The following is a 26,630-nucleotide window of genomic DNA, read 5'->3' on the forward strand; positions in this document are numbered from 1 at the left end:
AATATCAAGTGCAAAGCTGACAGCAGAACTATGTTTTTTGTGGTTTTAAAAGTTATAGTATTATAAATCAATATTACCCCATCTTGGTTTTATCAGAGTAATGTATTTTAGCAAAATAATTAAATGCTTGTAATAGCATTAATCTTAAATTGAGTTGGATAGACAAGTATTTGTTCAACATATTCATACCTTCGATTTTTTACTCTTTTGTCCATTATCCCCAGATGTATCAATGTGTATGTAAGGCTATGTCCTTTTGTCTGAGTCTGAGGTGTGTAGATGTTTTTATGAAGTATACAAATACAGGTGTGATAACATTAAAAAATGAAGGGTGAAATTTTGGGGAGGAGAATTCGTGGGGGCAGAGCTGGAGCAACTGTTTTATATTAGTGAAATGACACCTGGAGGGTCGCACTGGCATAATGCTGAGATAACTCAGAATTAAATCTGGGCCTGAGATCTAATATTCTTCTTAGCAAAGGAGGTCAACATGAAATCCACCACTAGCTAGAGAATTAGTGCAAGAGCTATACCAAGACCGGCTCTGGTTTTAGGAGTTCAATTTTATGCTGTAACTAAATGGAGCCAAAATAGACTTACAAAGACTCAGGAAGAGAGTTGATTGTGTAAATAGGTGCTCCCACAGCAGCTGTCCTCCTTCCAGGCACATCTGCATCCAGCTTTTAGTGCTAAGCAAAAAAAAAGAAAAGGAAATTGTACACTGCTTCCTGATTATTTTTATAATTTCTACTTTGGATCCATAAAGCCCACTACTTTTTCTATTACTATTATTTTTTCTTCGTGCACCAAAATGGTAGTGGATGGCATGTGGGACAGTTGTCTGCAGTGTGGTAGGCAAAGCTGAAGTCTTCACCCTGCCACCTTCCCACATTCTGCACGAATGAGAACAAGTGATTGAAACCTACTATTCATTTCTGTGTTAGACTTTGCTTTTTATCTTCCTTGGTTTTTTAACCAGAATTTCCACTGTGGACTCACAGAAGTAGGACTTTTGAGACAGTCAGTGTGCTTGGTCACATACAGTCAAAAACTAATTTGTGGCCAGAATCGATTCAGAGTTTATAATTTTCCTTTTTTAAACTTACATTTTCTTTTCAGGGGAAGAAAGAACTGTACCTTATTCTAATTTGCTCAATGGCATATACAATGATCTTTCCCACTAGTTGCTAGGAGCATCAAGCTCTCAGTTTAACGTAAGAATGATTTTCAGTCCGGTACATAAAATTTTGAGAACCTGACACTATTATGGCAGGTTTTCTGCTATGAACACAATTATTACAAAAAGTGTGGGTCCTCTGAGTTAAATGAAAACCCAAAAACTGTTTCTTGGGCACTTGTGTGCATTTCTGTTACCAGCCTGGGTGATTGGAAGGACGCACAGCAGACCCTGACAACTTTCCATATGCATTCGGTTGAGGGCGAGTTCTGATCCAATGTGACAAGTTCCTAACTGAGCTGCCTGCACTCTCTTTGGGTCATGTCTTATGCATTGATAACTCAATTGACAGTGACCTTCAAGTACAGGATGCAATGCAGATGCATGTGAGAACCTAAGTGACAAGGAAGTACTTGAGAGACAAGAAATGGTGCAGTGCAGGTTAATAAATGCTGCTTTTTGCATGCACAGACCTTATATAACCTTATATAATGAAAAGCTAAGAGCTTGGGCCAGGGATACTCCTAGATGTGGTAAAACTCCTTCAAGAACTAGGAAATCTGAGCAATGGAAGCAGTCAGAGAAATCACAGAATCACAAGGTTGGAAAAGACCTTTAAGATCATCAAGTGCAACTGTTCCTGTCCTATCCTAAACCATATCCCTGAGCACCTCATCTACCCTTTTTTTAAATGTATCCAGGGATGGTGACTCAACCCCCTCCCTGGGCAGCCTGTTCCAGGCCCTGACAGCTCTTTCAGTAAAACATTTTTTTTCTAGTGTCCAATCTAAACCTGCTCTGGCACAGCTTGAGGCCATTTCCCCTTGTCCTATCTCCTGTCACCTGGCTGAAGAGACCATCTCCCACCTCTCTAGAACCTCACTTCAGGTATTTGTAGGTGATGACATCCATAAGCATTATCCAATGATGACATCCATAGCATTAGCACACTCGAGTTGTCTTATTGTGAACCACATGCTTTGCAATGACAATCTTCATACAATATGGCCTATCTTTACCTCAGTATAAATAGTCATCTTGGGGTATGCTGGATGCTGTTGTGTGTCTCTGGGCATCTCCCATCCCCCTTCAAAGCTGGTAAATGACATTCACTACTCCTTTCTTGGAAATGTGCAAAAAGGATTTCCATAGATAGTCTTTGGAGATTTCCTGTTTTCTCATGTGTGTAATAGGTTGGGTCAAGCAACAAAGAGGAGGGAGGAAAGAATAGGATTTAATTTTATAGGCACTCTCCCATCGTCACCGTTGAAAAAAAAATGGATAAAAAGAGAGATTATGCCATAGCCGTGATGTCAGCGCTAAATTAAATTACAATCCTATGGTTTTATGCAGCAGCTGCAAGCCTTCAGTTATGGGAGGGGTCATGAGAGCAGGGTACATTCCAAATGAATGGTAACAAATTGCTGGTGTGGCTAAATGATCACAAAAATAACCTTATCCACGGTATTCTGAGCCAACATAGTTTAAATGTATAGCCTATCATTTGCTCACCTTTCGTGCATGTGATTTGTACTAAGAAAAGTTGTTGCAGTGACAGTTTAAAGGAAGAAAAATAATATTAAGTTGTGTATCATAATGCTGTGAACGCGAAGGGTGCTGCCTTTAAGTATCAATTAACAGAAATTCATAAAAGCACGCCCTCCTAAAATCTTTGGAATTGAGGATAAGGAAATGGGTATTGCAAAATGGGTAATAGCTCTCTGGTTTTTGCAAAGTGCCAAAACACAGGGATTTAAACACAAATTGTATCTTTTTAATCTGTAATTACTGAGTAGTTTCAAACACCTGTAAGTAACAATCAAACACCTAGTCCCATTACAACTAATTAATGAAGAAAGAGATAGGTAGGCAAACTTGAGTTTTGTGGTTTGTATGGCTACAGAGACTGCAAGAAAATGGTGGGAATTCCTAGCATTGTACTTACAGGGGTTTCTTTTCCTGTTTTGCAGTTTTTGGACACCTCTGTAAAAATCTTCACAGAGCTTTGTGATTCTGCTGGCCTGGGCAGAGCATATGCAGCTATAACCAAGATCCTGGTAAGGTAGGTTAGCGCATCCTTGTCTGGCTGTCAGTGTGGATTCATTCAGCTGTGAAAGACTTAAATTGTTAGAGGTCTGTCGCTTCCCATTACTGACTGCTTAAATTTTAAGCAGTGCCCTTCTTGCAGTGAGTGACCCTTTCATCGAAAGTTATTTTGAACCAGTACACATTTTTTTGAAGTGTATCATCCAAGCTTTTCTTTACCTGAAAACTATAAAATGTCCCCTTTTTTTCCCAAATATCAGGGGCTTTTTAAAATTTTTTAATTTTTTTTTTCCCCACCAGTTGGGGAGGGAACTTACTGGCAAATAGAAATCCAGGCATATTGTCCAGGTTGTAAAATGTCAGAGAACCTTGAAGTACATAGCAAGCTCTGGTAGATGTCTCAGTGTAATCTTAACTATACATTTTCATTTATTGGAGGCATTTCTGGTTTGTGTATGTGGAACTTTGATATAAATTCATTGCAGATAAGATGCTTGTCTTCAAGATTTTCCTTTCAAGCATCTAGTATTAAAATCTTCTTCCTGATGAGTTAGTTTGAAAATATTTCAACTTCTTACAAAAATCTTACAAACTTCTTACAAAGTAATCTAATAAAGTAATCTAATGCAATTATCATATGAAGTGGGAAAAAGAGAGATTTAAGTAAAGGTTGCAGCTTATCCTTGATTCATCCTGCTTTTGGGGATTTCAGTGCATGTGATGCATGATAGAGGTTGGCAAACTGTTTATGGACAAGGACTTGTCACCAGCGTGGACAGCAAATTCTTGTTAGACACCTTGCCTCTTGGCCTTTCAGACTGTATAGATACCAGTCACAACCACATTTCTTCATGTACTTCATGCAGATTGATATTCTGGGCATCCTAAATACACACATGGGATAAGATGTTCAGAAAGCCACAGAACAGACTTGGAATGCCAGGCCCTGCTTTCAAAGCCTAAGAATGATTTATTTCTGGGGACACTGTCTCTTACAATGACTTTCAAGGTGTCTGAGCTAACAGTAGCATTCACAGGTTCTTTGTGCTTTTAAAAGTACAAAGTCTGGATAAGTTTAGAAGTCTGAATAGAGGGTGGCCTAAGACAGCCAAGAGGACATTCCTAGAAAATCATGTATATTCATTTTCTCTATCTGCAATTTAGGAATGAGAGTGCCTACATTTATTTACTCAGAAGGTACAGATTTGGAGATCCATCTGATCTCTTAGGACAGGTACAGTTGGACTCAACGATCTCAGAATTCTTTTCCAACCTAGTGATTCTGTGATCTGAAAGACTATGCCAGCACATATTCTTTTCCTAAAAGCAGAGCAAAAGAAGGAGTGGCTAGTGATATTCTTCTGCATCAAGTCTGCACTCCACACCTCCTGGGAACATTCTCTAGTTATCTTGGAAAGGACAGTCTCACTGCTTTCTGGTAGTAGAAATCTGAAAAAGAGGAAAACCAGTAGGTAAAGAGAAATAAAAGGGGACAGTGGTAAGACTCTCTAGTCTTTAAGGCATTCTTCTGGGAGAGGAACATTCCAATTGATTCAAGTAAAGGAGGAACTCACTCTCATGAGTTCACGTCATGTCATGAGTGACACAATCAAAACCGCTTCCTCTGGAAAATGGCTGCTATGGTATTTTTTATAAAACCCACCCAGTAGTTATGCCCTGAGAATATTAAAACAAATTGAACACCTTACATAGGTGCCTGCTTTGAAGAGCTTTTGGAATGCGATAGGCATAAACTGCTCAGTTCTGTAAAATATTGTCATGATTCTCAGCACCTTTCAGCCATGTAAGAAACTTTTATGTAGAAAAGACTGAGCACCTATGAATCCATGAATAGTTTGGGTTGGAAGGGATCTTTAATGGCCATCTAGTCCAATCCCTGCTGCAATGAGCAGGGACATCTTCAACTAGATCAGGTTGCTCAGAGCCCAGCCCAACCTGACCTTGAATGTTTCAAGGGACGGAGCATCTACCACCTCTCTGTGCAACCTGTTCTAGTGTTTTGTCACCCTCACAGTAAAAAGCTGCTTCTTCATTTGCTCTTGGTAAAGCCATGCTGACTGTCTTGAATCATCTCCCTGTCCACCATATGCCTTAGCATAGCTCCTAAGAGAATCTGTTCCATGATCTTCCCAGGCACAAAGGTGAGGCTGACAGGTCAGTAATTCCCAGGATCCTCCTTCCTACCCTTTTTTAAAAATGAGTGCAATGTTTCCCTTTTTCCAGACACCAGGCACTTCACCTGACTGCCATGACTTTTCAAATATCATGGGGAGTGGCTTGGCAACTACACCAGTGAATGCCCTCAGGACTCCAGGGTGTACTTCATCAGGTCCCATAGACTTATGTAGGTTCAGGTTCCTCAGGTGGTCATGAACCTGATTGTCTCTTACAGTGTGAGGGACTTTGCTTCCCCGTTCCCCATCTTGCAGTCCTTCAATTTAAGAGATGTGGGAAGAGAGTTAGCCAGTGAAGACTAAAGCAAAAACCTCATTGAGTATCTCGACCTTCACCCCATCTGTTGTTACTAGTGACAGTCTTGTTCATCACAGAAGGTTATGCTTTCTTTGGCATTCCTTTTCTGGCTGACATACCTGTAGAAGCCCTTCTTATTATTCTTTGTATTCTTTGCCAAGTTCAGCTCCTGTGTCTTGGCCTTCCTGACCCCATCCCTACACAACTGGGCAGTGTCCCTTCACATTTCCCAGGATACTTGTCTCTGTTTCACTGCCTATGTATTTCCTTCTTGCTTTTTTGTTTGAATATCAGGTCTCTACTTATCCATGCTGGTCTCTTGCCTTCCTTTCCTTCTTTCTTATACCTGGGAATCAAGAGCAATTCTTCACTTGGAGAAAGTGTCCTTAAAGATCTGTCAGCTCTGTTCTTGCTCCCTTGTGCCTGCAGGCAGTTTCCCAGGAGGCCATGACACCTAACTCCTTGAAGACCTGGAAGTTTGCTTTCCTAAAATTAAGGGTCCTGACTTCACTCTTCACCTGTACCATATCCCTCAGGACTGTGAACTCAATAGTGCATGATCACTGCAGCCCAGGCTGCCTTCAGTCTTGACATCAGCAATGAACTCATTTGCATTGGTGACCAACAGGTCCAGTGTCACATCCCGCATGGTAGGGCTATTATCTGGCTTAAGAAGTTATCCTCAGTGCATTCACAGACTCTCCTAGATTGCCTACAGCTCACTGTGCAACTTTTCTAGCAGATGTTGGGGTGGTTGATGTCCTTCAACAAGTCAAGAGCCTGCGAGTGTGATGCCTCTTGTACCTAGAGAAAGAAGGCTTTGTCAGTAGGCTCAGACCAGACAGCCTGTAGCAGTACCAACCACAAGGTTCCATTTGCTGCCTTGATCTCTAAATCTTACCCATAACCTTTCAACCTGCTTGTTGCTATTCTTCAGAGACAGCTCTTCAAACTCTATACATTTCTTGATGTAGAGAGCAACCCATCCACCCCTCCTTCCTTACCTGTCCCTTCTGAAGAGCCTGTAGCCAGCAATGCCTGAGCTTCAGTCATGGGATTCATCCCACCAAGTTTCAGTAATGGCAACTAGGGCTGAATCAGAACTGAATTCTGACGTTTAGTTCATCAGAAATTGAGGGGATCACAGTTCTGGATTAAGGACTTTAAAAAGTCTCAGGTAAGATGCATAAATCTGCATGTGTGTGTTTTATGTCTTGAACTCAAGATTGAGAGTCACAGAGACTTGGGAAGCTTTCATCCATTGTTTTGTAAGGTTGTCTCACAGATGGAGAGCCACCGTTCCATAAAACCCATCTTGTTTTAAGTGGAAATGGATGAATTCCATGATCACTTCACTATATCACAAACGATAAAAATAGATCATAAAGTATTTCTGACATGAGAAAATAGCACAGGCAACATTTCAAATGGGTGTTGAGGGAGCTGGCCAAAGAAAGGCTCCTTTCAATTATCTTTGAAAAGTTGTTGAAACTAAGGGAAGTTCCTGAGGGCTGGAAGGTTGCAGACAGCACTTCTGTCTTAAAGAGAGAAGATCCAGGAAACTTCAGGCTGGTCAGGCTCACCCTGATCCCTAAGAAGGTGGTGGAGTGAATAATCCCAGAAGTAATTTCCAAACATGTGAAGGAAAAGGTGATTGCTTTTAAGATAGGGAATCATGCTTCAGCAACCTGATAGTGTTCTAGGATAAGATCACTGGCTTAGTGGATGAAGGGAAAGCAATGGATGTTGCTTCTCTCAATTTCAGCGAGGCTCCTGACACTGTCTCCCGTTACATCTTCATACACAAACTGATGAAGTACAGCATAGTCAAACAGACAGTGGAGTGAAAACTACCTGAGCTGCTGGCCTCAAAGAGTTGCAAGCAGCAGCATGAAGCCCTGTGGGAGGCCAGTAACACACTCAGGGATCAATACTGATCCAAATACTGATTAATATCTTCATTAATGACCTGGATGGTGTGACCAAGCATGCCCTGAGCGTGTCTTGCAGGCAATAAAAACCGGGGAGGAAGGAATGAATGGCTGATCCAGCAGGCAGGTGGTTGTACCACCATTCAGAGGGAGCTCATCAGGCTGTAGAGATGGGCTGATAGCAGTCTTGTGAAGCTCAGGAAAGGGCAATGCAAAGTCCTGCACCAGCCCAGGTTGGTGGATGGCTGGATGGAAAGGAGCCTGTCAGAGAAGGACCTGGGTCTCCTGTTGGATAAGAAGTTGCCCATGAGACAGCAGCGTACGGTCATGGCAAGGGCAACCAAGAGATCCTGGGTTGTTTTAGGCAGAGCGTTGCAAGCAAGTCAAGGGAGGTGATCCTTTGCCTCTACTCAGCACTGGTGAGGTCACCCCAGGAGCATCATGTCCCGTTCTGGGCTCCTCAGTACAAGAGAGAGACGGACATAGTGGAGGGAGTCAAGCAAAGGGCTGCAAAGATGACTAAGGGACTGGGAGCATCTGTCCTAGGAGGAGAGGCTGAGGGAGCTGGAACAGTTCAGACCACAGAAGAGAAGGCTTGGGGGGGACATGGGACTGTATCTGTACCTCTTAGGCAGCAGTAAAGAAGGAGCCAGGCTCTTTTTAGCAGTGCTCAGCCTGAGGCAATGGGCACACACTGTAATCCATGAGATTCCATTTAGACACAGGAAGAATAAAAATATTGTAAGAGTGAATGCTGGAAGAGGTTGTGGAGTCTTCATCCTTCAAAAATCACTCAAAACTCACCTAGACACAGACCTCCTGTAGCTGCTCTGAGTGAGGAGGATGGAGATTATTTCACAGGATGCCTTCCAATGTTAACTATACTGTGATTCTGTGATCTTTGCTATACTGTGATTCTGTGATCTTTGTCTTAAGCAGTCCTAGATAAATCTTCTCTTGCCATGTAATGTTCTCAAACAGAAGAGAATCTGTAACCCAGTATGATGGATACCCCAGGCAAACCTGCACTTCAAAATTCAATAACGTACTTTTTTTAATGAACAAAATCATGCTGCTCCAGCTCTACTGGTTCTTCCTTGGAGGAGGACTGGGCATAGAAAAACGGTTTGAAAAGCCAATGCAGAGAGAGGCATTAAAATAAAAACAAAAAAATAACTCAAGGTAAGGTTCTGTTTACTCTCACACCAAACTTTTGGGTACTTGTTTGCCTAGTGTATAGCAAACAAGCAAATTCCTGGCAGGCCTGTTCAGCAAATATTGCATAAATGCATGAATAATTACTGTTGGTAACAGAATCTGCTTACACAGCTTGATCACTTTTTCTTTACTTGTATTTTTACCTGGTCTAGGCTAGACTTGTACAAAGCAGTTAAGATTGGATGGATAACATCTTTACAAAGAAAAGATGACCATCTTCCTAAAATAATGCATCAGAACCGTAATGTCTGGGAGAATTTGCACAGATTACCTTGTGACATGCTGGATAAGTGGCTGGGCCCTCCTCAATCACTCAGAACTTGGCTATGGCTTTGGAATTTTTTGTGAAACCTTTGCTGCAGATGTTTCCACAGAGCATGGGAAACTGAAATTCTCTGTCATGTACATTTAGGCACGTCGTTTTCCAGGCAAAAACCTGACATAATAGCATCGTGTTCTTGACTTATTCTGCCAGTGTCCACCATAGTAATGACTTCTTGTGGACACATGATTTATACATCCAATTCAATCACATGAGCAATCCTATAAAAGGTGCATATTTTCATAAAAGTCTAATAGGGGTAAAAATCTCATAGGGCATTTTAGCATGAAATCGGAAAATGAGTTGCTGCAGATATGTAATCTCTTCTGCTGAAGTCATCATAACTGTTCTGTGGGATCATGAATGACTATATCTTTAGGAAATTACATTTTATGCATTTAGGAAGGTGATGTCTAAGGAGATAGAAAGTATATGGGTGTATAAAATAACATGTAGATTTTTGAAGGAACTATAAAATATTAGCCCTTTGAGTAGGAAAGGCCTGTTTATCATGTTATCAGGTCTTGTGCAGGATAAAGTGTTTCAGTAATCCTTCCAGCACACCTTAAATATCCCAAGCTGTAGTGCTTTTAAAAGTACTTCCTTTGAAAAACTGCTAAACTGTACCAACAGATTGCTGGTTGGTAGGAGTGAAGTTCTAACAGTGAGAAATGCCTTTCTGATATGAATCAAATTGATTTCTGTTTGCTTGAGAGAGGTTATATGCCCTAGCAATTTTCATAGTTTCTGTACGTGGAGCGTAGGTTTTTATGTGAAATATAAAAAATGGCCCCAAACATTTCTATTAATTCATGAAATTAAGAAAGCCTTTTTACATTTTCTCCTGTCACTGATTCCATTTGCTTTATTACTTTCAGCCCCTAGCCCACAAACTTGGTGGCACAATCAACAAACCCCTTAGTGGCTGTTTCATCTCTGCTCTATTTGATTTCTCCACTCTGAGTAAATGATTAAGTTTTCATGCATTGGTTCAACCAAAATCTATGTTCACTCAACCACATCCTTTATTGATTACTTCTACTGCAAACAGTAGGCCAAGTGTGATATACATAATTGGACAGTTGTCAGGGGATGTGGGTGTTAACAGTCCTGTTTTCCCAATTGGAAACTGGAATCACCTTGATACACAAATATTCTGCACTGTTTCATTCTCATTCCTTGGACCGAGGAGTCCTTTTCCTCAGAATATATGTTTTTAACTCTCAAAGGTCTGGTTGAATGGATTTAATGATTATACCATATAATATGCTCTTCAAGTTGCACCTGTGCACTGCATATAGAAAACTAGAAAAACTGGAATTAATATTTGTCTAACACTTTAACCTTGTCCTGTAACTTATATAAATCATATGCTACGTTTCTGTGGGGAAACATTTGATTTTCTCTTCTGAGGAAAAAAAAAATAGGCTTAAAAATATGTTTCTAATTCTAAAATTTAGAAGCCTTTTGACATTTGGCAAATGTTTACAGTGCAGTATATTTAATATCCTCATACTAAAATACTTAAATTAGGAAACTTTCGTAAATCCAACTCTTTTTATCGATAACTAAGCTTTGCAGGAGCATATAGGCGAACATTTCCAGCGTGTTAGTTTGCAGTGATTTGGCATCCTTTTGTAGCAATCTAGCTCATCTCAGTCACATACAGATAATCACTGCAATATTGCACATTTGGAGCCATGCTTAGCTGTGTTTCCCATTCCATGGCAGGTGCTACCCTGATAATTACTCTGATATCATAAGACAGGGAATTCCAGATTTTGAAAGCCGTATCTCCAATAGAGTTTATTCTAAAACCAGCCATGTAAATAAACACCAGTCATTAGTTTGCTGCAGGAATATAGCTCAAAGGTGTATTAAAAAGGTGAGAAAATAAATCACAATTTTTTATCACTTACAGGAACTTCTTTTTCCTCTGAGTTTCTTAATTAAGAGTGGATTTTCTGTCTTGCTCGGTGGCTTGACATTTAGCATGCTACGCTCCTACATTAGTGACTCAAGTTCATGGCTAATATTGAGGTCAGCTGCAGTAACACTTCAGCCTTAAAGGGAAAAAGAGCGCAGTGCCTTCCTCCCAAGCAAACCCAGATGTCTATCTTACATCTTGCAATCACACTGCAGAGATCTTATATTGTTAATATGACCAGCTTTATTAAAAAGAAAAAAAGGGAAATCTGCAAATGTTATTGTCAAAGTACATTCACCAATTTTCAGCTTAGATTCAGCTGTGACCTCGGGTTGCTCTTATCTCACTGGGATTTGGGGGTGACACCTGCAATCCACAGTTGATAGGTTTGCCTGTGTGACTCCAGCAACCTTTGATCCACCCTGCACTGCACTCAGGAAGGGCTGCCACCCCCAGAACTCAGCGGTGGCAGCTCTGAACCACGGGGGCGCGGGAAGTCCCGCTGCAAAGCTAGCTTCACCTCCTTCCCTGTTTGGTCAGAAACGTTACCAGCTGCTCAGCAGGAAAAAATATTAAAAGAATGGAAACTTCAAACCCCCTGTAAATTCATCACCTGCATTTGCATTCTTCTTTTAAAATGTCACAATATTCTGAAGAAGGATTTTGGTTTATTGCACTCAAAGGGTCCGGTTCTGCGCAAACCAGTCTCGTTGGTCTCAGCACAGGTAGTGCCCAGACACCCACTGTAGAAGAGAAGTCCTGTCATGGGTGAGTCATCACAAAATAAAGCTAGTTCAGAACAAGGGGATAGATTTTCAGCCTTTGGAGAAGCCATCTGAGTGAATACTTAATTTTGTCCCTGTTCTTTGCTTCAGTCAGGGAAAAGCACATGAAACTATGAAATACTTGGAAGAGTTTATGAAGACTGCTGAGGACACTGATCTAAGCCAAAGTCTGGTGGATGCATGTGTATTACTTGGGAATTTTTACAATGAAAAGGTAAGTACTGGTTGTAGTAATAATGTCAAACAGTTGAGTCTAATTCATGGTAAAAGTCTGGTTCTGCATATCAGGTCACCCAGAAGAACTTGATCAAGGTGGTCTGTCTTCCAACAGTTACCGAAGGAGAAGATACCACGTGACTAAATAAAACATGCTTTTGGGAAAGGTGGAAATTTCACAACAAATTTAACTTAGAAGATTTGGTCCAAGAATGGGTGAATAAAAAGTCCATGGCAACTTTCAGTGTTGTGAAAAAATCTGCATCCCAGTTTTCACTGGGGCCACAAAGGCCCATAAAGTCACCAGTTAACACACATAAAATGTTATTGTACAACATACTGAAATTCATGGGCGTTTTTAAATGAATATTTATTATATTGCATACTCTGAAGTTTTCTGCATGCCTCCATCCAGTCTGATGGCTTTGGTTTGGCCTGCTTAAATCAAGAGATAGGCAGTGTCGGACAATATTAACCTGGAGGTAACTAAGAAACTTCCTTTATCATAGTTTCTAAGGTCTTTTCATAGAATCATAGAATGGTTTGGGTTGGAAGGGACCTTAAAGATCATCAAGTACCAACCCCCCCTGCCATGGGCAGGGACACCTCTCAGTAGACCAGGTTGCCTAAAGCCCCATCCAACCCGGCCTTGAACATCTCCAGGGAGGGGCCATCCACCACCTCCTTTGGCAACCCGTTCCAGGGCCTCACCACCCTTGTAGTGAAGATTTTTCTCCTAATATCCAATCTAAATCTACCCCCTTCCAATTTAAAGCCATTCCCCCTCATCCTATCATTCCATGCTCTTCTAAAAAGTCCCTGCCCAGCTTCCTTGTAGGCCCCTTCAGGTACTGGAATGCTGCTGTATGATCTTCCTGGAGCCTTCTCTTCTCTTTTGAGGTGCTTCTTTCTGACCAATGTGCCAGTCTCTGAATTTTTCACAGGGGTGAAGCCTGAAAAGGGAGCAGTTCTGTTGGCCACCTGGCTGGGTAGTGATCTCCGTGCGTGCTCTGTCTCTTATTGCATCTAATCTGCAGCTCTTGCACTGCAGTAGCACTTGGGTTTTCAAATCTGAAAGGTTAAAAACATTACCAGAGGAGTGAAAGATTAACGTTGAGCCCTTTAACACCCATTTTAGAGCTGAAATGCTACATGAAATTAGTTAGATATGGTAAGTAATGAAAAGATCTTGCTCTGCAGAGTGGACAATGTGGTAAGTGGGAAACACTTTCACTGTGAACAAAAGAAACAGAAATAACCTTTCTAAATCACCTTTCTAGCTCCTGTTGCCTGTTGGGGTTTTTTTAGTCAGTATTTCTTTTCTATGTGTAATATATTGAACAGACTGCTTGCACCTTTCACTTAACACTACCCTCAAATGCTTTTTTTTCTTCCTGGATTCCTCTTACAGAGAAATCCCACTTCCATAGTGGGTGGCCCATTTTTGTTTCAGAAGCAATAGAAAAATTTCTTACTCTGTAACCTCTAAATTAGCCTGAGCGCCTTCTGTTTGCATATGTTCTTAGCATAAATGTTCAACTTCCCATTGAAATCTAAGGTTGAATGTCTCTAAGACCTTGCTGAAGTCACATTAAAATGGATCTGAAACTTAGAAAAAAGTAGGATGAAATGACATTGCTTAATTATTCTCCTCCAAATCTGAGAAATAGTTAACTAAATTCTGTTTGGCTACTTTTCTATTTCACTGTTTCTGCCACCATTGCTAGTAATTCTATGAAAAGTGATATTTGAAGAATTAACCTCTTTTTGGTTGCTCTCTAAATTCTGTTTCTTAGTTCAGAGTTTGCTGCCTTGAACTGGGGTGGTGGTGTAGAAGGGAAGTGTAGTGGCTTACACTTATTAACTTAGATAAAATATATAATTTAAATTTAAAAAAAAATCTTTAAGTTTTACAATTCCCTATTTTCTATACCATTTTTTCTGCAAGGTCAGCAATGTTTACCAAAACTGAATCTAAATTAACATTTCCTTTCTTGGATCACTGCCTGCATGGTGTCAGCTGTCATCGCCTGTATTCTCTAAGTCATTATTAGAGTATTTTTATTCAACTCTACTTCCCCCGGTGATACAATTTGCAGTAGTACTATCCTCCTCATTGAATTAAAGATATCTCTATTTATATCCAGATCTATCCTTGGGGACGTTTAGGGAACCAGGGATATAACTTTTACTGTTCTTCCCAAAGTGACTTTGACCAAATTCACTTTGCTCTGCCCACGCTGTTGCATTATCTGTACAGCTCTGTCATCTCACTATTGCATCACCACCACTGTCTCTCTTTAATGCTGTATGCTCAGTAGCTGCTTTCGAGTCAGGATTGTTTTACCCAGGTTTCTTCTTTCCTAAAATGCCTGGTTTTGTGTTATGCATAAGTATTAGATCTAATATCACCCAGTTTCCTTAATTAATATGCAAACTGTGATGGAGATAGTATCACACACTCTCTCATTTCTCATTTCATTTTTCTCAAGGTTCTTAGTCTGATTTGCTGCATTCCTCTCACTAATTGCATCACTTAACCTATTACAGTTCTCATGAGTATGGTAGGTAGATGTTCCTGCTTTTTATCTATTATTCTACTGCTTATTGTTCTTTATTCATCACCGTATCCTCATAGGCCTAATTCTGCTCTCCTGCAGTATTAAACAAAGCCTGAAGATGTCTTGAATTTCTATTACTCTTTTCTCCTCTTTTAATTGTAGACACACTTTAGCAGTCATACAAATTTTGATCCCAAAAAGTGGTATCAGGTGCAACAAGTATCAGAGTCTTCCTCCTGGTCTCTATGCAGAAGGGAATTTCAGTCTTACTAAATGAAACTGTGAGTGAAAGGATAAGACAACTCTGATATGGTCAGTTGGAAGTTTGTGCCACCAAAGCAGCAGAATTCCACACCAGTGGGAGAACTGGAAGGCACCTTCCAGGGAACAGGCAGGCTATAATTAGTGTTAATGACAGCCATATAGAAACTGCTACCAGAGGTTTGTCTAGCTCTGCCAAGAGCCAGAAATAAATTCCTTCAGTGTAAGGTAAAGGATAAACAGTTCCACAATGACTTGCTCCTGAAAAAGCTGAGTTTTGTCTTGCAGAGTTGATTTTTTACTTTTTTTTCATAAGGATGTCCAACTTTCTTCTTAGTAGGCTTGTGATCAAGATTGTCACCATAAACAATCCATTAAGACAAGAGAGCTATCTAATTGTTTTCTTAATTTCTTGCTCTTCAGTTATATTCAATTCATTCCTATTCTTCTACTGTAGTTGGTAGCAATTTTCTGTCTGTTCCTCCCTTATATTTGCTGTTTGGCACATATATGTACATTGTCCAGTTTTTTAATGTACTTTAGTTACATAGGTGGCACCTACTCTAGCTTCTCCGCTGCATTCTTGTTGCATTGTAATATTTTATTTGGCCTCACTAGATATTAGAGCTGGTTTGCATTTAGGAGAAGTCACTACAGAGCCCCCCATGTTACTTCAAGGCCACCTTCCTGAGCCTGAGTTCATTAGAACCCGCTCAAAGTTACAAATAGATCAGACAGTATGAATTGCTTCTCATTTTCTAATGAATTCATTCCATTTGCTATCACATAACCACTGAGGTAGTATTATTAGGCCCCTTTGAAATTCCTCAAAGCTTTGCAAAAACCCTTCCTTTTTCACCTTTTTTGACAATTTTCAATGGATTCTTTTCCTATAATAATTAAAACTTAGACAATACTGATACTAGAGAATGAAGCTATTGCAAACTGCATGTATAATACCAAAATGAAATGTACTACCTTTGAAGCCCGGATTATACTGCCTATTTTTAATGAGATGTAATTTTATTTTCCATCAATTAAATCTCTTTGTCTTTAGATTTCTTCAAATCTTTTATATGTGCTCTGTTTAGGTCTGGTTGCATGCTGCTTTTTAAATGAGAATCTTGCTCCTGCAACTCTTCTTTTCACTCCATTTTTATGGTAACTCAACGTAGCTTCACAGCTATGTTGTTGTTATACTTTTCTGAATTCCTTTTCATGCATTATCTGCTGTAATGTATGCTCCAGTATATATATAAAAATATAAACATATATATACATATAAATTACAGTAAAAGTAATTTATACTTTTACTGGGTTAGTGAATGTTGGATTTCTGTATTCTGCAGGATAAATGGATAAATTATTTGAGTTTTCAATTTAGCAAGAGTTGGGATAGTTGGCTTATATTTTTTCTGCTGTTTCTCTTTGTGACCAGGAATACCACTGCTTTTTTATATACTCCTTCTTCCCCCATAAACCTGTCAGGGTTAATATATCTTCTTTTCTGTGCTTTAGGTCCATAGTTTCATCATTCCTTTTTCCAATTTTTAAGATTTCTTTTCTAAAAGTTAGTATCACAAGAGTAAATTAGGACTTTTCCTCCCACAGAGATGTTAGAATTACCACTTTCTTTTCATGAAGTTGAAACAGCCTGCCTGGAATCCCTATTAATACTTAGCACTGATATGCTTTAGATTTGTACGTTCAAAATACTACACTGACAACCAAAAAACCAATTCAGTTCTTGAGAAAGATATGAGAAGTGTCACCTGGATTTGAGAGGTTAGGAAACAGCAAGGGGAAAGTGATTTGCTTAATACCATGCCGAGTCATCCTGTGGGCTGGCCTCTCAGCTGCAACCTCTCCGAGGTGCCAGAGTACCTGGTTCTGATATCAAGGTAAAACACAGGTGACTATAAGTAGGTTTTACAAGTCTTTTCCTTTTTTTCCCCCTCTTCTTTACTAGGGGAACTACAACAAAGCTTTTGAATATTTCAGTCAGGCTTCTGAGGCAGCAAGAGCTTCAAATAATTTGGCCTTAGTGGATGAAACAAAGACTTATTGTGGCATTGCAAAGGCTCATAAACTGATGGTGGCATTTAACAGCCATATAGAAGCAGAAGATCCCATCAGCCTCAAGTACCTGCTGGCATGGAAGGAGAATGGAAGTGACATGTGCGCTGACCCTCTTACAGTCGGTAAGACATTGGTTATGAAACACATTAGTGCTGTATTGTCCTCAATGGTTAAGTCATTTTTCTTGTAGAGTTTTATTAAATTATTTCCTGGGTTTAATACTTGTACTGAGTGGAGGTTGGATTTACTCCTTTGTGTGCTTATTTTAAAGGCTGAGTTAAGTAGGTTTAAATGGCAGAGCAAAACAGATACTCATAGTTGCTGTGAACAGTAACTTACTTTTTTCAGTCCAGTTTTCCCAAACATCACAGCTATGGGCAAACAGTGATGTATTTGTTTAGTCAAATATGGTTATTTTAATCTTTAAAGAAAAAAAAAAAATCTTCATTTGTGGTCAGTTTTTTAAGTGCATCCAAAAATAAGCTCCCTGTTACTAAAGGTAAGAAGTCATTTCTGCTTGACATAGTGGACATAGTTCTGAATTCAGAAGAACATGCTGGTTTATTTTTGGCATCCTTATGCTTGACATTGGAGGGGAATTTAAAAAAAACGGGCAAAAAAAGCAAAAAGGAACTCTCTTATTTCTTCACTGTGTTTCCTTGTCTCAGAGAGTAGAGGAAAACTTTGTGTGGAGTAGACCTCTTTCTTCATGGGTTATGTCTTCTTTATTTTTGTTCTTCTGTAGCATATGTTAATACAAGACAAACTGAATTATGCATAATCCCCAAGTTTTGATAGTATTACACTGTATTGTACTGGGGAGGGAAGAGGGATAAGTCTACTCTAGCTTAAAACTTTCCTCTGCATTCCTGTAGAGAGTGTGAACCTGGAGTACAGTGGAAATAAATAACAGCTGGGTCAAAGTCAGAATATGGAGCTCCTGAATTAGTGTCATCAAATTCCTTCTGTTATCATACTCTCAAAGAGCTATTTGTCTGTGGGCTTCTTGTATATCTTTTACTTTCATAGAATTCAGATAATTAAGTATAACATCAACTGTGAATTTTATTTCTAAAATAAGTGGTTAATAGCCTGGTAGTTGAAGGTGTTAGTGGATACCAGGATACCAGAGGCAGCATTGGAAGCAACTGAGAATTGTGGACCAAGAACATTCCTTGACATGCTGAAGAGATAACAAATTAGTGCTCTTCTTAGAGTTCCAGTGATGGTAACAGGGCAGTTCTTTCTCAATGATAACACATTTCTTTTCCAATGACTGCATATATATTTATGGATTTTGCCTCAGTAAGTGAATATCCAATACACTAGCAAAGAGATTTTGTTGACTGGTAGAGTTAATTGGGTGCATGTCTCCTGCGAGGCATAGGAAGTTGCTAGACCTGTACTGAAGGTGCCAAGAATTCCAGTGGAGACAGTCAAAGAAGAATCCAATGTCAAGCAATTTTAGGTTCATTGCATTTCAAGATCATTAGCAGTAGCTGATGTAGATAGGAAGCTAACAAAAATCAAGAATGGTAACAACAGAAACAGGAGCCCCAAAGAGATACGATGATCTCTGTGTCTTCAACATGTATTTTACTTCTCACACCTGAAGAGGTTTTCTGTTCAACTTTTATACACTGCTTTTCCAGCCACTTGTGAAACTCATTTATATCCTGAAATATGTGTCCCTTTAAGCTCGAGCTTCATGCTCCTCTAACAGGATGTCAGGGATAAAACAGAGTCTGATTCAAAAAGCCCTTTATGTCCTGTCAAGCATGGTACCAGAAACAAGTTTTGCCTGCTGAGATTCTCTTCCTTCTGTATTTCTGCCTAGTTTACCTTCTGTTACTTCCAGTATTACACTTTCCATTTTAGCTCCAGTTAACTCCAGGAACCCTGTGGCTACTGCATATTTAGCAGCTCTTCCAGTTCAATATCATTCTCATTAGTGCTCCAAGCCTACTCTCATGATACCCAGATTACATCCAGGAAAACATAGTGTCACACTGTCAGCACAATCTGTAACATTCTTCATCTTTTGTGTGCCAAATCTCTCGTTAGTACTGGCATTACATTTTTAATATCTTTGTCTGGCAAAACATGACCTGGCACCAATTCAGTAGTAGGATTCACTGGCTTTGAGTTTCAGGTACAGCCTTTATCCTACCTTCCAGCAGAATGCCTCTGCATCCTATGATGAACTCATCACTTGGAAATTCCTGCTGTGATAATAGAACAGTATTTCTGGCCCTTTCAAGCAGTTCAACATCGATAATCTACTAGATTTTTCTCAGCCTTTTTGAGGATGAAACAGCTAAAGACGAGATACAATGGTAGTTCTTAATCCGCAGGGGAATTTAATGAAAGGAAGAAGGAAGGTAATCAGTTTTGATTTCTAACTGTTCTGATTGAATAATTTTTCTGTGAAGGAAAAAAAAAAAAGTAGTTTCTGTATTCTTAGGCCAAAAAAATACTTATACTAGTGGAAGCACAATGAGATTTAAATTCCAGTTCAACCATATGCATATGTCTTTCAACCACAGCTTATTTTCTGAATCAATCATTTCAATAACCGGGCAGGAAGAACCAGTAATTACTCAATTTACCTCAACATTTATTAATAAAATGGATGTTTTGACCAAAGTTGTCATGGACAAAAGGGATGGGATTGTCAGAATGCAGTGTTAATAAATGCAAAGGAGGACATGTTTCTATCTGCTGCATTTGACTCACCTGACTTAATTTACAAGAGAGTTGCTTATGTCAGTATGAGATGTCACTGCAAGAACAAATATGTTTTTATTGATTTTTTGATGCTTAATCAAGTGTGTGTATATATATATATATGAGTAAATAATTATCAGTAGTCAAAAAAGCTTCTCACTCTATCTTAAAGCCTAAGAAGGCACCCATAACATGGCTAGCATTGTCTGCTGAGAAAATATTTCACAGGTCTTTCAATAAATAATCTTCAGTCTTGCAATCTTCTGCAATAAAGAATAATAATTAAAGGTACTGAAGGCAGGAAAATTTTGGATCAGACTTTGGTATTGATTACATGAAATGCTGACCAGGAATTGTGTTTTCTGTGAGTCTGGAAGCTCTCAGTCCGAGTCATTGGATCTGGCAAAGTTGCACCTCAGCAAGAAACCTTGGGTGCCTGAAATCACCTGAACACTTAAAGAGCAGACTTAAAATGTATTGTTTTCCTCATACTAAAGAGTCTTCAGTTGTTTTCTTGAGAAATGTTATGTTCTTTTGACCACAATTTAGATTTCTTTGCAAAATTGACACATTCTACTGTAGGTTTTCTCAGTTTGTTTTCTTGGTTTGTTTGGGATTTTTTTATGTTACAAATGCAGCATAAATGATTGTCCTACCTGTATCCTCAATTGTGAAGTCTTATGATCAACAGAATTATCTTGTGCCATCAATTTCAGCATGGTCAAGACTATTTCCAGCATTCCTTTTCCTGTAAAAATGTGGCTAGTACAGAATTGTTGATGGTGTTGAAGAAGAGAGATCTTGGGTGGGTTCTAGATTGAGCTGGTGTGTGGCTGTCATTCATTAATAAAAGGATTATCCCTGAAGGATGGTGAAGCCAGAAGTGAAACATAAGATCAAAGATTACACTAAAATTATCCTAACATTTCCCTTCTGTAACTTACCACAACCATATCGTTTGTGGGCCATTTTGCTGATGGTGTCTAGAAAAGTCTGCTTCATAATGTTATAAACTGCTTTTTTGTCTTCCTGTCTTTCTGAAATAAAAACAACTCAATCATTATTTGTACTGCCATACCTTTGATATTAATGCAAAAATATCTCAAGTAAATGTTGAAAAACAGCATGCTTACCTACAGATGTTGATGACATGGGACAGGCATCTCTTAGACAATCAGCCTGTGTGGTTCATATATCTTATTTATTAATTGGGGCTTGGTTCTCATGTATTTAGTTAAATCTGGTTCATGATATATTCTGATATCCTTAGAAAGTGAGAGTGATTATTGCTTGGACTACAGAAAGAACTGAGTGTGAAGAGAAGAACTGAGGACAACAGGGAGGTTTTTTTGGCATATTGTGGTCAGACCCTCAGACCATTGTGTGACCAGAGACACCAGACTCTGTGTTCTCAACTAAGAACACCCTTTAAACATCCGTGTCAGTTTTGCCATGAGTGCAGTGGTTTGTGCTGGTTTCTGTTCATGGCTGAAGTTTGAGAAAACATGACAAGAGTGCTGATACTGATGCTCTCTACAAATGCACTGCCCAGGTTGTGGGGGTTTTCCTGTTATTTCTTTTTAATTACTGTCTTCAATAATTGGGGATTGCTAGACAAGAATTGATCTAGGCTGAGTTTGTGGATTGGCAGTACCAGATTTGAGGAGAGGTTTCATGTAATATTTTTATGTTTATAGTCTTTGCCAAGAGTTGGCAGTTCGTGTGTGTCTAAAGTAAGGTTATAAACTTCAAAAAGTTCACTGTCATCCTGCCTAATGTGATTGTGAGTGTTCTTGTCATCTACAGTTACATAAAAGCATCTTAACCAGAGAATTTGGATCTCATCTAGATTTTTCTTCCATCTGACACTTTCTATGGAACATCTAAATCTTGCCATACACTTGCTTTAGAAATATCCTGTGCTAAACATTGTTGGCATCCAGCTGTGTTTTCTCAGACAAGCTTTCTAGATCAGCAGAAAATTCCCTTAATAAGGTGAATTGTTCTTTCTTGTGGAAAAAGAATGTTGGAAGCAGTGTTGAAACTGCAGCATATTGTCAGACCCTTTAGTGTAGCTTTATGCACTGAACTAGTGTAACTTCATGTGGAGCTCCTCACCAGTTAAAAAGCTGAGTCCTGCTCTGATGCTGTAGGACACTTGAATGGTTCAAGAGAAATAGAAGCTCTTATCCAACCATATTATCACTTCTGGAGAATTCCTTGATTTTGAGGCACCTAGAAGTCCAGAGCATAAGACACACATTAGAAAAGAGTCATAGAGCAGAAGAGCTGGCAGCTGCTGTGCTCTGGCAGTCCCCTGATGGCTGCAGGGCCAAAGGAGGAGTAACTGGTTGGTGTTACTTTGAAGTGGCCCTGGGGCTTCTCCACATGTGCCCATCATAGGCGACTTTGCTGCATGCAGGAGCAGAGATGTCTCTGGTGGTTTTGTGCTCTTGTTCTCAAAAGGGAGAATTGATCCTCAGAAAGAACCAAAGAGCAGACTTTTATGTTTTTTCATAAAGAACCTTTTGTTGGTGGTGCCTGCAAACATGCCAACTGAGAGAGATTGACCTCAGGCCAACATGAAAACAGTTCTCAGCTGCAAACCCTCCCTTACCAAAAGCTCCCCAACAATCTGTGGACACACAAATCAAAGCCAAGACAAAGAAACTGTATTTGGTGCATATTTTCTGTAACAGAACCCTTAGGTCATCACAGGAGTCACAGTTAGTACTCCTTGGTCTCTCATGCCAGCTTTCTGTCCTGCAGTTTTGAGGGGTTTTTTTCTGAGATGCCTTCCCATGCTTAGACATTCTTTTATGTTTCTTTTACATTGAAGTAACAGATTTCTGATTTTATTTAGATGTTTGTGATCTGAAGGTAGTAAAGATTTAAATTATTTACATTTAGAATGAGCCAATCTGTTTTAAAAAGTGAAGTGTCATACTTCCACAGTTAATGAATTTGGGTGGGGGAAAAAAAAAGTGGTTTCAAAAATCCACCTGGTGTTCTACTCTTCTCTGTAATCATCAGGATATTTTGCCATTTTTTTTCCCATTGCTTTCTGAAACAGTTATTTTTGTTTCTCCTCCTTTCGATCTCTTCTGTGCCCTACTTTTCCTTTGTTTTCTCTCCTGTTCTTCACTTTTGTATAGCAGATTATTCTCTCTTTCCTTTGGCCTCACACCTTCATTTCAAACCTCAATGTTATGTGTGTTTCAGTATTTAGACTCTAAATCAGTTACCTCTATACCCAGTAGCTAGCATCCAATCTATACCTTATTAGGTATATCTTTTGTGCTTGTAGTAGAATCAATAGGGTTGGGGTTGGGTTTTTTGAGTGGCACTTCAGGTTTTTCATATGCACAGTTTGGGGGCTGTTCTTCATGCTCTCTGTTTTTATTACATTGTGATCAGAGAATACACTGGAAAGAATCAAGCTTCGTATCTAATACCTTGGTAAATTGCTTAATAGAAATTTGTGGAGTATCAAGACAGCCTTTTAAGAGATCTTAATCACCTGTGTGAAAGGATTGACTAAGTTTAAGTATACAACTGGGTGATTAATTAGCTTGAAGATCCAAATGCATGTTTAAGTAGATGGCCATGCCCCCAGGCTCATCCACTTGTTTCTGCTCACTCAGTTAACAATCCGTATTATCTGTAACACAGAATATTCCCATTTAAGGGCTGGTACAAGTTTTGCCAGAGAGACACATAATTATACAGTACTTCCCATGGTGTGTCCTACAACTACAAATTTTTGAACTTGAAGCTACTTATTAATGCCAGTATTATAGATAGTATTGAACAAAGTCATTGATCAGGGAAGCCAATTTGAAATTGTTATGAAACAAAGGGGTTTTTTCCTATTTTTTCTGTGGTTGCGATAGTGTTTTAATGCAATTAATTTTCCTAAAAATTCTGAGATATTTTAATTTTTGAGATGCAGCTGCTATGGATGTTAGTCAAACGCAGTGTAGCTGGGGTCAGCTCCTGTGGGGGCTGCAGCACATTTTGAAACTGGAGCTGCAAGTGCCCAGCACTTCTCATATCTCAACCTTATGTTTAGTCATATGCTACTGATAGTGCCTGTGAAAGCCAATACTCACACAGAATCTTCTTTGTCAAGGTGTATTTCATACTGCCTGATATTTACATGTCACGTGAAGATAGACACTGAGCTATGCATCTCATGTCTGCACATCTCAGCTGGGCATCTAAGTGAAAGTACTGTGCATTCAACTCGCTGCTGATATAAAATTGAACCTGAAAAATGAAGATTGAGTATGCCATATAGTAGTCTTGCTCAGCTCATGTTTTGCACCCAAGGAACTTGAGGAACAGGAACCCCGGATCATGCCCCAGTAGCTGGTGACAAGGAAAACCAGAGTGTTATAGTTGGTAGAATCAGGAGGGGAGAAGGATGCATGTTGCATTGTACTGGTAGTTCCGGGCTATCCATTGACTTCTTGCCTTGGCTGTAGCATTTGCCCTCTGTTTACCTAACACTTTTGTTCTCCTGGTGGAAAATGTCATTTTAGGGTGCTGAGCCCAGTTCTTTGACTCCAGAACCTTTCCAGCTGCTGAACAGCATCTTGAGATGTATAATTCTCTGAGAGTCAGCTTATCCTTACTGGTACCTTTAGCTCAGCTGTGAGCATAATAGCAAAGCCAATTATGTTTTAATCTGTTGATGTTCATGCAAGTACGCACGCTTACGCTAAAGAGGGAAGAGAACTAAGGTGAAACACTGGTGACTTTAAGCATTAGGAAATCAACTGATATGTTTCTAGAGTAAGTAGGTTTCTCATCATCTCTTGTATATCTTGAAATGGCTCACTGCTTGCATAGGGGAAAGCAAGACTTGATTTGGAGTATTAAAATTGCTAGCAATGACTGCAACAAGTTAACTGTGGTTACCAGAAAAAAAGATTTTTTCAGGCTAATGATTTTGAAATTTGATTTAGATAAGATTTGTGGGGTTTTTTTCAGTTAACAATAAAGTATTTCTCTCTCATACTTGGGTAAGTCTTTAATGGTTGTACTGCAATCATATTAGTTGTTTGGAAGGTGAGTGTGCATGTGTAGGGTACATACAGGGAAAGAAACTGTATGTCAAAGAAGGGAAAATGTTGCAAATATGTTAAAAATTGTGGACCAAATACTGCTTTGTTATTACACCCATGAAATCTATGAGCAGAATTTGCCCCTCTTATCTGAGATGCATTATCGATAACTTCTAGGTAAGCAGGTTCAAATAATTGGGGGAGCTGCTAGGTAGGATATTCTTGCTGGGGAACATAACTGAGGTAAGAGGAAGGTTCTGATCAAAAGCATTCTAATAGAAAGGTGTTAGCATATTATATTTTGTATTTCTAAAGAGTGCTGCTTAATCGTTTGAATTGAGAAGCACTGGGAAATATGTTGCTAGTCACAGTTGTACATTCAAGGGATGAGGAAGGAACTGAAATCAGGAAGATGCAGGAAGTATTCTGATGCATCCATAGGAAAATACGGGGTTAAAGCGGACTATATTTTAAGCAGTGTTCAGTTGACTTGCTGTGTGGGGAGAGACTGAGCAGTCCTGGCTAATGACTTGTAGGTACTGAATCCTCAGGTCTCTCAGGTGGTTTCACTCGACCAGTTTCAGCAGAATGATGAAAAGGTTGAGATAAAATAAACTGACAGTTGCTACTCATCGCAGGCAGCAAGCTGTACCCTGGCAGATGAGACCCTGGGAGCCCTCTTTTTTAAACAAAGGCTTTCACTGCAGTGAGCAATGAACTCCACACAAAAAGGGAAAAGGAGAGAGAGATTGGCAGCTGGTGACCGACGGGAGGAGGGAAAGGAGGGAAACTGAGAAACACAGCAATTGTTGGCTAATTAGAAGCCATTCCCACCTACTTAATACCAACCCATTAAGCAGAAAACACTTTTCATCTTACTCTAGCTGCTACACATGACATTATACTCCAATCAATACCCTCCCACTGGCTGCCCCACTGCCCACAAATGAATACATTGCAGTTCAAGAATGCAGTAATTGAGTTGGGGCAGTGAAACTGCAGCTCACAGTCAAGATCTTTCTCTGAAGATACTAATGCAGTGTTTGTGATGCTTGGATAAAGAAATCAAATCCCTGTATTGACAGCTGTCAACAATTGGCAAATGGACGAAGTCAGCAATGAATCCAGTGAAACCTCTGAGTGAAGACACAATAAGTGTTTATTTTCAGAGTATTTTTCTCATCTGAGTGAGATCTAGGTTTTTTGCACCCAGGTGTTTAGATTTAACACGGCATTTGAAATCTTATGCTCTGTTATACCTATATATATATATATATATATGGATGTCATTATGTACATGCAAAAATACATCTCTCTACCAATATATCTCACAAGCTTTCCTGTTTTCTAGAAGGTTTCAGGGTTGCCCTAAGCTTTTAAAAGCATTAACAGCTGCTTGCTCTTTTATTTTTGGGTTTTTTTTCCTTTTAAGTTTTGTAGGCTACACATACTCAAGCTATTTTTTTATTTCATGTTAAGTCCTACTATGATTTTTTTTTTTTTAGGAGTTACCTTAATGTGTACATTACGGTCCACAATAGTACATTGTGCAGCAGGTCTTACCTTTTGATCATTAGGATCTTACATTTGAGTTCTACATCTAAATTCTTGCAACACTTTTTTTTTTCCTCTCAAATTAAATCCCTTGTTCCCTGAGCCATCTGGAGTTGGTAATACTATGCACAATCTGCAGCATAAAGTAATACTGTGCAGACTGTGGTATAATTCCTTCTTTGTGCCAGTTTTGTCACCACAAAAATGAAAAGAGTAGGACACTGTTACTCTCCCTTCTGGGTTAGGCTGATGAAGCATCAGTGT

General features: G+C 39.4%; 1 protein-coding gene across 1 annotated transcript in view; it reads left to right on the forward strand.

Moving 5' to 3' along the window:
• TTC29 (tetratricopeptide repeat domain 29) overlaps positions 1–26,630 on the forward strand; it is a gene marked incomplete at both ends in the record, with an annotated part of 123,919 nt that overhangs the window by 61,308 nt on the left and 35,981 nt on the right. The window contains 3 exon segments of the mRNA XM_084267037.1: positions 3,148–3,239; positions 11,990–12,113; positions 16,907–17,138. Coding sequence (XP_084123163.1) covers positions 3,148–3,239; positions 11,990–12,113; positions 16,907–17,138 — 448 coding nt within the window.

This window comes from Gallinula chloropus, assembly GCF_964237585.1.
Source record: "Gallinula chloropus genome assembly, chromosome: 7".
In the NCBI taxonomy this organism is placed as follows: domain Eukaryota; kingdom Metazoa; phylum Chordata; class Aves; order Gruiformes; family Rallidae; genus Gallinula; species Gallinula chloropus.